Raw genomic sequence first — 13,107 nt, 5'->3', positions numbered from 1 at the left:
TATCATAGGTCCATATTCTCTAAAAATTATCATATTAATCTATCCATGCACTTTTAAACATGGCGAGCATATGTGCCATCATGCCCGTAACCCCCCTCACCTCTGCACTAATGTCTCCCTCACACCACCCCATACCATGCCGCTACTCTCTTGTACAACTACACCTCCTCCCCGTGCTACCCGTCCTCTACCATGCTATGCTAGAGAGAGCACTTGGGTATGTCCTCCTTTGCATACCTTACTCCTAGCCAGGAATAGAGAAAGGGACAGAGGGAAATCTCGCCTCGGTACATGTTCGAGTGACAGAGAGAGATAGAGGTATAAGGGAGACAAAGACACGTGCCATCCTATAGGGGGAAGAGAGAGAGAGAGAGAGAGAGAGAGAGAGAGAGAGAGCACGGCTCCCCTATGGTAGCATTGGATAGCTTGTGCAGGGTCTGAACCCCCACTGCTCGCCTCATTTGCATAGACCTCATCTGAGAGATGCCTTCCTTCTAGTACTCTACATGAGCTTTACACAAATTTCCAACATGCCAAAAGAGAATTATTTGATTCTATGTATTTCTAAATTGAGATTACATATGGTTTTGCAAAAAACAAAACCTACACAATGATGCAACATATTCTATTAAAGTAGGAAAAAAAACCTACACAATGATGTAGCAAATTCCATTCTATATATTGAAGTAGAAGAAAAAAAAATATGAGAGGCACTCCTTTTCCTTCCCTAGTAAAACCCTAGCTAACAACTGGCGAACAATGATCAAATCAACATGGCCATGGTCGAAAAACTCCATTAAAAACTCATAGATTCCTTGCTCCTGTTGGATTTTCTCGGCTAGTGGAGCGTGTATGTCAGAGGTCCCTTGCTTCTATGAGAAAGAGACAAAGCCATGTTACTGTCAATGAGATAGATTGGGCTCGAGAGAAAGAATTTGATGGAAACTTGAAGGTGTTTTTTGTGCAAGAGAAAGATGTTTTATGAACTCTACATTAGGGAGGACTCTATCACTAACAGAAAGAATCGAACCATAATAGAAACAAACTTTCTATTATTTATCCTTAGTTTAAAACTTTGTTAATTTTAACACAAATATAAACGTTTGGTTTTAATGCAACTAATGACCTCCTTCAATTCATCCACTAGTATACACATACACTTAAAATCATTTAGTACATTTAAATAATACCCATTAGAAGTAAGGTTTAACATTGCAACTTTTTATGTGCTTGTTGAAAGGTGTCGGCCTTCCTACTTTGTAGCCTCACCTTTGCTAGCCTGGCTTCTCTCCCAACTTCACCAAGCTCTACCCATGCTTTGTACAAAGAGAGAGAGAGATAGAGAGCTTCTTGTTTTTTTGTGTATAAGACTCCAAAAAGAAACCAATGTGCAATGAGAGATGGAGTAACCCTAACCAGAATGGACAAGAAGCGTGAACCACATTCGAGGCTAAACCCACATTGGATGTTGTAAGCATGTAACCGTCCCATACTGTAGAGAAGGCATGAACATGATTGCACATGCGGTATCAAGGATGACTTACTGTAGCATGATGAAGTACGAACAATGACACCCTAGACGATGAGCACAAGCAAAACCTTTTGAGAGAATATGTTTTTAAATGAATGCCCGTGTGTACAAGGGAGGGAAAGAGTGAGAGAGAAAGAGAGGGCTACTCCTATCTCTAGATTGAGCAACGAAAGCATGCAAAAGAATGATGGTAGATGAACATATGTCTGTTATGCCATAAAAGGAAGATACGAAAAGATAAAGCTAGTCATAAGCCTTAGGAAGATACGAAAAGATAAATAAAGCTATCATAAATCATAGGAAACATAATTTTCTTCACTCAAATCAATTCAAAGAGGTTTTAAAAAAAGATCTTGATGCCTTATATTGAGATTCACTTTCTATTCAAATTCACCTTGCCTATTAATTAATTAATCGAACTCTGTTCAATTAATTAAACCTTAGTTTACTTATGGTTCATTAGGCAAAATTTGGTCTAAAAAAAAGGCTCCTCTAAGAAATGCCATGTCACCTTTTTCTAAAAAATGGGCTGATGGTTAACTTTTTTGCAAATCAGATCAAAATATGTCGGAGAATAGGAATCTACTATTCGAGATCTTTCCAATGATATATAGCATGCTGTGGCATGTAACAATGCCATTCCATATATCATTGGAAAGATCTCGAAGAGTAAATTCCCCTACAATCTCCAACGAATATATCATTGGAAAGATCTCGAAGAGTAAATTCCCCTACAATCTCCAACGAATTTTGACACTTCCCAAATCAAAGTAGCCAACACATTGCCCACATACCAGAAGCCAAGGGGAACGTAGTAAGTTGGAGAGCGCCAACTTGCTGTGAAGAACGTATGCTAGGAAGCCAGCAATTGTGCCAGTTGGTAGATATGAAGAAGTGCCAGAAGGATCTGTCTAGATATCTCCGTCAATGGAATAAGTGCTTTGGTTGGTGATGTGGCGTTCTGTGCTCAGTAGGGAGGAGGAGACGGATATGCATTTCGCAATACAGTCGGGAAGAGGAAGATCGCGCATTACAGTTGCAACCGTTGGAAATAAAAATGCAATAATTAATAAATAAAAAATAATATTACGTAAGTTCTTTTATCCTAAGGTCAAACCTTACTAACACAAATCTTAATCACGCTCAATTAATTAATGGAATTTCTTTTTCCACTCGTTGTAGGCCCCTATTGATTTGATTTGCAAAATTTTTCCTATTAGTCCATTTTTAAAGAAAAAGTTGACATGGCATTTCTTAGAGGGCTGTTTTGAGTCCAAATTTTGCCTAATGTTTAACTTTAGGTGATAAGGTTCTTAATTAAACCTTAAATAAAAGTTTTCAATTAAGTATCATGTATGCAGCTTCTCTCCCCTCTCGTCATCCTATCTCTTCTTTCTTGCTCTAGACCAACGCACTATCTCTTGGTGTCTTTCAGACCTCTCAAGTGCTATCTCTCTCTCTCTCTCTCTCTCTCTCTCTCTCTCCCCCAACCTCCCCTCCCTCCCAACCTCCCCTCCCACCTCCTCCCCCAACCTCTCAAGTGCTATCTCTCTCTCTCTCTCTCCCTCTCTCCCCCCCCCAACCTCCCCTCCCTCCTCCTCCCTCCCCCTCCCCCAACCTCACCTCCCTCCCTCCCCCCCAGCCATACGCCTTCTTTCCCCTCCCATCTCTTCGTTTTCCTTCCCTCGCTCCCCCCCCCCAACCAATGCATTAGCATGTGGCCTTCGTGCTCTTATAGAGCTGGAGAAAGTTGGCGCACCTTCGATGGCTCTAGAAATCTCAGGTTTTTTCCTTCCTTTGAGAAAGTTCTCGCTGAACCTTAAGGAAAACCATTTTTTACCTTCTTCGACCGTAAGGTTTCTATCCTTAGCGCTTCTAAGGTCGCACATCTCCTTGCCTTTGTTAATTAATTAATATTGTGCAAGAAACCGTTGAGGGACCTATTGACCTCCATCAATCAGATGAATGAACAAGAGTTTGAGTGAGTTGGTGTAGCCTATTGGCTTTCAAGTGGAGAGCCTCGGCCATGAACATGATTTTTGACGTGTGTCATGCTTATTTTTTTAGCATTTTGGTAGTAAAAATACTTTGCAAATATTAAAAACCCCATCAAAAGTACACCAAATCCAAAAAAACTTGCTATGCCTGTCAAAAATCAAGATACCTTAATCTTCTTTAACTTCTTGTAAAGAAGCTTAGCTGCCCCCAGACCTTTTTTCACTTCCATTATCCATGGTTAGCTTGCAGGCCTGGGCTAGGAGGTCCCTAACATAGATCCTCGAGTTACCTCTAGGTGATGTATCTTTTTGATACCTGTAATATAAATCTCCTTGCATTTAAAAAAATATCAAGATACCCATCCTTGGCAAAAATAAAAAATAAAAAAATCCCGTGTGTGTCTCTCTTCGTCCTACTCTTTTATTATACTCTTTCTCTCACACACACATACGCGCTTAACATAATATATGATTAATTTTCCGCTCTCTTCTTCCCCTCTCTGGCTCTCTCTCTCTCTCTCTTTGGCGGCCGTTCATGCGCTCTCTCTCTTTCGCTCAAAGTGGGCGCTTCTCTTCTGGGACCCGACGTACTTTCCTCACTCTCCCCATCTGCCGCTTTATTTAGTTGTAGAGAGCGGAAGTGCAGGTGATCTCTCTCTGTCACTCACAGCTAGTTTGCTGTACAATACAACGATGTACACACAGCTCAATTACATACACGCACACACTTCTACTCCATAGTCACCACCTCCCCTTCTACCTCCTGCAGCTGGCTGCGACAGAGTTGAGACTTGAATCCTCTCACTCTATCACTCTTTCTATACCTTTATCTCTCTTCCTGCATAACAGGCTGCGGCATTCTGCATTCTCTCTCGCCCCCCACCCCCCTGACACATCTAGGCTCATTCTTGACTTTCTGCTCTCTGCTACCCTCCCGCCCTTGCAAGCATTTATGAGCACCTGTATGCTCACTCTACCCTCCCTCCAGCCCACCTGTCTCTCTGAATCTTGGTTCGTCCCCGTTGGCCCCAGTTAGCGAGAAGGATTCGTTTTATTAGATCTGTCAAGTGCTTGCTGGTCTAACCCTTCTTCCAAGCTGGAGACCATGGTAGCTCAGGCAGAGGAGGATGGGAAACAAACCATCGTGGGCAATTACACAGAAATGGAGCTTGATCGCAAAGTGCAGGACGGTCTCAATGACACCTCCTGCAAGGGGCAAATAAAGAAACTCTTCTGGCACGGCGGCTCTGTCTATGACGCTTGGTTCAGTTGTGCCTCTAATCAGGTCAGGGGCTGCCTGTTAACCACCCTTTAAAACAATTAAGTGCTATTCAGCACTGAATCTCGTCCTTAATGCAATGTTTAGTGTGTAAATACATGGCTGGTACATCACTTGCTACTATAATGGTGTTTTGGGTACGAACAGAATTAGATATCAATCTAACTGAGTTTTTTAATATATGCAGGTGGCCCAAGTTCTTCTTACTTTGCCATACTCCTTCTCTCAGCTGGGCATGGTGTCTGGAGTACTCTTTCAAATCTTCTATGGCCTCGTGGGAAGCTGGACAGCATATCTAATCAGCTGCTTGTATGTAGAGTATAGGTTGCGAAAAGAGAAAGAGAATGTTAGCTTCAAAAACCATGTCATACAGGTGAGCCGTATTCTTAGTGTTCTGTGAGGCCCTCTATGGAGTGTTCCTTGAAGCCTTTCCATGGGCTCTTCTTCTTAGCATACAGCCGCTGATGAATTTTATGCCATTTTGTGTAGTGGTTTGAAGTGCTTGATGGCCTTTTGGGGCCCTATTGGAAAGCTGTTGGGCTGGCTTTTAACTGCACATTCCTACTCTTTGGCTCAGTTATCCAGCTCATTGCGTGTGGCAGGTGAGCCTCACTCTTTGCTTAGCTTGTCTCTTAATCAGACCTTTCCTTTCCGACATAGGGCTGGCTACACGTATAAGAGCAAAGCACACCCCTGATGAGTCTTGACAAGCAATGGGCTCCTGCATGTTGCATGGTCAGGGATTTATGTGTATCCAGCCTAAGAGCAAGTGTTTGGGTATTGAAAATTGATGGCATATGGGGTTGCCTTATTGCTCCGCATGATTTTGGATTTTCAGCACCATATACTACATCAATGACCATTTGTACAAGCGGACTTGGACCTACATTTTTGGTGCATGCTGTGCGCTGACTGTGCTGATCCCTTCATACCACAACTACCGTGTGTGGTCGTTCTTGGGGCTTGGCATGACCACATATACTGCATGGTATCTTACCATTGCTGCACTTGTACACGGGCAGGTAATCATCACTTCAGCACTTTTTCTCTCCCTAACAGTGGACGAAAATTTGTGGGAACTAATCTTTGTGCTTCAGGTTGCAGGTGTGACACATTCAGCTCCCAACAAGCTGGTTCTATACTTTACCGGGGCCACGAATATCCTTTATACTTTTGGTGGACACGCGATTACCGTGTAAGTAGTCCACTGCTGAACCAAGGTCTTACAAATTTTTGGGTATTATGTCAAGAGGCATGCGGATTTATGCTCATGCTATGTTGACACCACGGAGTAAGTGATGTTTACTTATTATGGTATTCTGCTCAGGGAAATAATGCATGCTATGTGGAAACCAAGGAAATTCAAGAGTATTTATCTCTTTGCAACCCTTTATGTCTTGACACTGACCTTGCCCTCGGCTATATCCGTGTATTGGGCATTTGGAGACCAGCTATTGGACCACTCCAATGCTTTTTCACTACTCCCCAGGTCCGGGGCCCGTGATTTTGCTGTCGTCCTGATGTTGATCCACCAAGTAAGATCTATTTAATGCATGAGAAAAGCTGTCTTGCTAATACATGAATGTAACATTGTAGAAGTATATAGATGTCTGACAAACAGCTGATTGCTTTTGCTGCAATGTGATAGTTCATCACATTTGGCTTTGCTTGCACCCCATTATATTTTGTGTGGGAGAAGGTTATTGGATTTCATACAACCAGTAGCATACTTCTCCGAGCCTTGGTCCGGATACCTGTGGTTCTACCCATTTGGTTTCTGGCTATTATCTTCCCTTTCTTTGGGCCTATCAACTCTACAGTTGGTGCTTTACTAGTCACTTTTACTGTGTACATCATACCAGCAGGAGCTCACATGATGACCTACAGAACTGCTTTTGCCAGAGAGGTAAAGCTTTTGGAATGTTTTTACTGTTTGTGTGTCGAATATCACTGTGCATTGTTTCATTAACAATCCTGCACTGCATTTCTATGGCACTTGTATGGATGTCACGGCACATATTCTACAATGTGGATGATGGAGTGAGTGCATGAATATTTACTACTTAAATCACATGAATTTGATGTTTGCACTCCTTTTTCCTTATTGGATTTGGTCAGGAGAAGGCAGCACAAAACCGCATTCACACACACAGATTACACTTTTGAGTTATGTGCATTGGCATGTATGTTCATGTGTAGGCACACATACAGTCGTTCATGTGTAGGCATATACAGTCATGCACATACAGGCCATTCCTATGCATGTTCAAGTGTAGGCTCATGGATGTGCATTGGCATGTATGTCCACGTGTAGGCACATACAGGCCATTCCCATGCATGTTCAAGTGTAGGCTCATGGATGTGCATTGGCATGTATGTCCATGTGTAGGCACTACAGGCCATTCCCATGCATGTTCAAGTGTAGGCTAATGGATGTGCATTGGCATGTATGTTCATGTGTAGGCACATACAGGCCATTCCCATGCATGTTCAAGTGTAGGCTCATGGATATGCATGCCCACGTGCACATGCACATGTGAAGGAATGTATATGCACATGTCCACGTGTGAACGTGTGCATGCATATGTACATATATAATTGAGTTATCATATATGGAGAAACAATATGTATGCTGTTAGGTGGTGGGATTCAATTTTTTTTTTGAGGGCGAAAATGACTTGTCTGCAGAATGCTGTGGAGAAGCCACCTTTTTTTCTTCCGAGTTGGGCTGCGGTGTACCTGCTGAACAGCTTCGTGGTGGTGTGGACTCTGGTGGTGGGCGTGGGGTTCGGGGGTTGGGCCAGCGTCACCAACTTCATACACCAGATAAACACGTTTGGGCTGTTTGCAAAGTGCTACCAGTGCCCCCGCCCAGCTGCAACCCCCCCACCACGCTCTTAGGCATCATCACCCTCCCTCTATAGTAATTATTACTATTCTAGTTTTCCCATCCCCACCACCCTCCCTCAATATTATTATCCTTCTAACTAGAATGCGAAGGCAGATGAGCGTCTTGAGAGTGAAAGTGTTTTGTTCCATGCTATGTCATATAATTTTAAAAATGGAAATTTGATTTGAGTACTGTTGATATATATGATTTTAGAAATGGATTTCTTTTTGAAAACATAGAATTATATATATATATATATATATATAAAAGCGTTAAAACCACAAGTTAATGTGAGTGGAGAGTCAACAACACTCCAAAAATTACAAGAGCAAAAGAACTTGAAAGAATATATCATTTTAGAAATGAAAATTTGATTGAGTACTTTGGTATTAAGCCTATGAGATCCAATTTTGGAACTTTGATTTGAGCACTTTAGCACTAAGCATATGATATCAAAGAATTGAGCTCAATGGTATATGCAATCTCAAAATTTGTAATTTGTAAGGATTGTGTCATTTAAGCAAATTTAATTCAAAGGTTTGTAATATGGCGATTGGATAACAATGGTTTCTTGTAAGCATACAATTAATAAAATGTATATACTTATATATATAATATTGCTCTACTTTCATGTGGGTGGCTAGTTGGTACACTTCCTCTTTTAAAGTTTCAAGGCCGAAAGACATTGTGCTTTCTTGTGGAAGAATACTTTTGTTCTTATGAAGATAGTACAATAGATTTGTGAGTTTTATTTACACAATTAGATTCTCATAGTATGTTGTATATTAAAAAAAGGTTAATTTGTGTACTTGGATTATCTTTGTAAGGTCTAGTGTGAGTAGATCTTGCAAGGAGTGAGAAGATTCATAGCCAAGCATCATGAAGCTCTCAATGAGTAAGCATTTGTCTCTACCTCCTTCCATGGAATTGCTTGGGCTACCTCTCTACTAAAATCCATTCACCTATACACCATTATCTAGTTCTAAAAGTGACAAGTTAAGTTCTGAAGGTTTCTAGAATTTATAGTCATGAATATATTTTTTTCCACTAACCTTTTTATCTTATTAGCATAACGCATACATCTTGTCCGATGAGGTGTCTCTTACTTTGGTTGGAAAACTCTGATAATAAGAATCGAGATTGAAGATTTTTGAACAACTTCATCATGGAGTAGATCTTTTACATTCTTCCATCATAGGATGAGAAAGTGCGAATGCAGAGAATGGAGCGGGAGGATATATAAAAATTGCCTATTGAGAGAGCTATATTACCCTTTTTGACAATCATATGTTAAGATGCTGCATAATCGATGATCCATGAACAATCAAGTGCTGAGAAATATAATGTCTTTGCAAAAATTTCTTCAATTGCTACAAACATCTCTAATTTTGCTTCAACACTATTCACGGACTCCTTCAAAGGCTTCAAAGTGCCCTTCTCCTCATCTGCTTCCTTCACTCTGTATGATTTGATCACATGACCAAGCTTGTAGTGGAGACACTTTGTCTTTGATTTCTTCTTCTTCTTAGAAGCATTGCAGTTTTTTGAGCCCTTCCCCTTGCCTTGCTGTCGATTTACCTTCAAAGGCTTCAAAGTGTCTGGGATGTCTTGGGGCAACATGGTATTATGCTCAAATTTTATACTGTGATGCCTAGAGGTGGGCCTTTAATTAACGAATACATTCGACAGGGCCAGGTTTTATTGGTGGTGAATTGGGCTCTAAGGAGATGATATAGGCATGGAGGTACATGTGTTTAAGAGTGGTGTGAGATTCGAGAAGTAAAAAACAATTGTGATGCCCGTCCGTAAAATATGCAAGTGACTAGCATGGGTGATGGGCGAAAGGTGTGCCTATGTGGGTGCAATTCTTGAGCACAAGTGCTTTCTTTGACACTTTTTATTGCTTTCTTTGATATTTACTTGACATCCCTTTCTTGGGAGTCCATTAGAGTATTTAAGGCATGGCAATGGGTTTGCACATAATGGTGCCCACAATTGCAAGGGAGTTGGGTGGCCTATGTGGCTTGAGAGATTCAATTGTATTGAGCACTTAGGATAGAGGTAGGGTGGGTTGAATGGGTGGTGTGGTCGAAGAAGAGGCCACAGAAGGTTCTTGCTCGTTGTAGGAAGGGACCTAGGTGGCCTCTGTGGCTCAAGGGATTCTGATATTGAGCACTTAGGATAGAGGTAAGGTGGTGCCCACCACAACTGCAAGGGAGCTAGACAGCCTTCGTGGCTCGAGAGATTTGACAGTATTATTGAGCACTTAGGATAGAGATAGGGTGGGTTGAATGGGTGGTGCGGTCGAAGACAAGGCAACAAAAGGTTCTTATTGATTGTGGACCTTAATTCGTCAATTGGCATCTGGTCACATCTTTGTACGAATGGTTCTTTAGGTTTTCCTTAATGGTATTGTCATCTTGTAGGAGGTAGATGCTATCTCTTCCCCAATCCTAGATGAATATCATTTAATGCACGTCCAAAGAATTACATCATAATTTATAGGCCTTGTAATTTGTAGGCCATGTAATTTGTAGGCCTTCCAAACTCGACAACAAAAAATGTATGATCATAGGCTAGGTCACATGACATTACTTCTACCTCCTTTGGAATTCCTATAGGTGTTTCTAAGAATTCCTTTGGAATTCTAAAGGAAAGGAATTCCTTTAGAATTCTTATAGGTGTATCTGTTTCCATCAGTAGTAGCTAGTTTGAGGATAATTTTTGAAGGTTTGAGGGGGCCCATCTTTGCCACATATCTTTGGTGTCTATGCTCACTCTCCTTCTCCTCTATCTAGGATCACAATTGTGGTCATGTCATCCAATTTGATTGGGATGGTGGCATTTATGTCATTGCCTTCAAAATATTTACCCACTACACTGAGTGGTACGTCTTTGTACATCTTTCATGGGTTTTCCTAGTCAGTCTCGTCCATGTCCCCTAATGGATTGAATTGATTTCTCATCCATTGATAGACTTCTTTCTAGGATTTTGGTTTCCTTGTTAAGTATTCAACCATAGTGATAGTGATAGGGGCTAAGAGGATTGCTCTCAAGGATCTCGTAACTTCCTTAAGCTTTGGCCTTATCAAAGGTACGTTGGCTATGGTTATAGACTCATCATCTGAGCCGATGTGTGAAGGTAGGTATCATCTAGATGAGTTTCTTTTTTATTGTTATGACACCCACACCCATTCAAACACATTCCCTTCCGTCTTCTCTCCTAGCATTGATTCCTTGAATGTAAGTTGCGTCTCATGAATTATTCGTTCCCTCAAGATGTGGTCATGTAACACTCTCAAGCATCTTCGGGCTCTAAAGGCTCAATCATTATGAATTTCTTCTCAGTTTCTATCGTGCTCTATCCTAGCATTGATTCCATGAATGCAAGTTGCCTCTAGTGAATTATTCATTACCTCAAGATGCTAGAAATGGCATCTATAGTTCTTCTTAGTTCATGGGCTATATGAGCTCAGGATCTTATTGTAGATGGTTTTGCTATTGACTTAAGAGCATCAGCCATATGCCTTGGTTCAACTCTGGGAGGTACATGAGTATAGGATAGTCTCACATAAAGGTTGATGCCCTAAAAGATGATTCTCTTGGTCACTCGAGAGATACGAAACCTGTATATGTCATTGGGTATAGTGATACACCAGGAGTTACTAGTATGCTTGAGGCTACACAATTCTCAACTCTTACAGTTTCTCATCTTAAATGGATTGGTACTACTAGTTTGATTGGGGTTTTTAATCTGGTTCTTTCCAAAGGTGTAGTTTCTTTCCTAATGGTTCTCATACCAATGAAAGCTAGATATTCCTCCCTTATAGGGTCTAATGTGGAGGGAAGCTAATCTTGAAAGACTCACCTTATGAAGGGTAAGTGACAGGGGGAAGAGGGTGGGAGAGAAAGAGAGGGAAGAGGGTGGAAGATTTCTTGAAATAATTTCCTTAGGACAAGTTCTCACCTCTCTTGGCATTAAAGTTCTATGCTCTAGGTCCATATTCCTACCCAAACCTTTCCATACCTCTCACTTCTTTGGCCATCCTTGGGATGTACATGTTATCGTCCTCATCTAGCATGTAGTTTGATCATTGGTTGAATGATAACACCTACTCACTAAGGATACATTTGAAACGCGTGGGTTCCATCCACATCCCCATCCCCATCTACTCACTAAGGATACATTTGAAACGCGTGGGTTCCATCCACATCCCCATCCCCCTTTGCACAATGGTGATAGTGTAGAGGTTACCAAGGGCATCCTCATACATGCTTAAGTCATCTTGATTGGCTCAAACTCTCGTTAGAAAGAATCTATTCACTACATTTGGAGGTTGAGCCTGGTGATAGTGTAGAGGTTACTGTTAAAACCCTAAGATCTCTCTAGATAATTGTTATGCATAAACATGCATAAATCAGGCATAAACTCAACCACCCAACCACCCCCGCGCCCAAGGGATGCACACATGAATAATGAATGAAATACATCATACCTCTACCTTGATGTCCCATACCATCAAGAGGTATAACACAATCCAATAGCATGTAGCTATAGTGTGGAATGGTAGGTGAGAAGATATGGACCTCTACACCACAGACCATAGCATAAGCCTCCAAGCCTCCAAGCTCCAAGCCCCCCTTGAGTGTGCCCCATGCCCCTATTATATAGGAGGGCCCTCAAGTGACTCTTAACTTTCCATTCCTCATGTGTGACCCTTGGATGCCTGACCCTAACCTTAAACCTTAAGGTTAGTCCTAACCCATGCTCCACTAGAGCTTGTTCCCATGCTCCCATGCTCACAAGCCTAATGTGGGTTAGCCTCCTAGTATATGCACACATAATGTGTATATAACATAGCACACATAATGTACATATAACATACTTCCCCTCTCTCAAAACATTGCACTCTTGCAATGAACAGAAGGAGAACTGCGCTGAATAATCTCAACCGACTCCCAAGTCGAATTCTCAATTTCCCTATCTTTCCACCGTATTTTAACCTCAGGGATTAGTCAACTACAAAGTTTCCTTTCCCTGAATGCAAGTACCTTATCAGGTTCATGTGGAACATAGGATAATTCATCGACTTCAACGAGTTCTTGAGGAGTGACTGTGTCATCCTCACCTCTCCCAGTTTCCCTTTCGATCTATCGATATGAAAGACTGGATGAACTCTAACAATTGGAGATAGTTTTAGTTCATACGCAACCGTGCCAATCCGATATATAACTCGAAATGGATCACAATATCTAGGAGATAAATTCGAGCATTTTCCCATTGACAAAGTCTGAGAATCTTTAAGAACATTAAAATAAATCAACGCTCCTGGTTCAAAAAACCGAGATGAGCGTCCCCTATCAGCATAAAACCGTGCCCTATCATGAGCACTCCTGATAGAATCCCGAG

At 41.5% G+C, this 13,107-nt stretch overlaps 1 protein-coding gene across 1 annotated transcript; it reads left to right on the top strand.

Moving 5' to 3' along the window:
• Nucleotides 1–4,157: 4,157 nt before the first annotated feature.
• Nucleotides 4,158–7,899, top strand: LOC147613446 (auxin transporter-like protein 2). The gene is made up of 8 exons (XM_086781383.1): nucleotides 4,158–4,813; nucleotides 4,995–5,180; nucleotides 5,297–5,409; nucleotides 5,646–5,829; nucleotides 5,905–6,002; nucleotides 6,135–6,342; nucleotides 6,456–6,713; nucleotides 7,496–7,899. The coding sequence occupies exons 1-8, from the start codon at nucleotides 4,634–4,636 to the stop codon at nucleotides 7,706–7,708; spliced, it is 1,440 nt and encodes a 479-aa protein (XP_086637509.1). The 5' UTR covers nucleotides 4,158–4,633; the 3' UTR covers nucleotides 7,709–7,899.
• The last annotated feature ends 5,208 nt before the right edge of the window (nucleotides 7,900–13,107 follow it).

This window comes from Cibotium barometz, chromosome 43 (assembly GCF_041138505.1).
Source record: "Cibotium barometz isolate CiBa-2024 chromosome 43, ASM4113850v1, whole genome shotgun sequence".
NCBI lineage: Eukaryota > Viridiplantae > Streptophyta > Polypodiopsida > Cyatheales > Cibotiaceae > Cibotium > Cibotium barometz.
The sequence above is the reverse complement of the archived record's forward strand: the minus strand, read 5'-3'. Positions and strand labels throughout refer to the sequence as shown.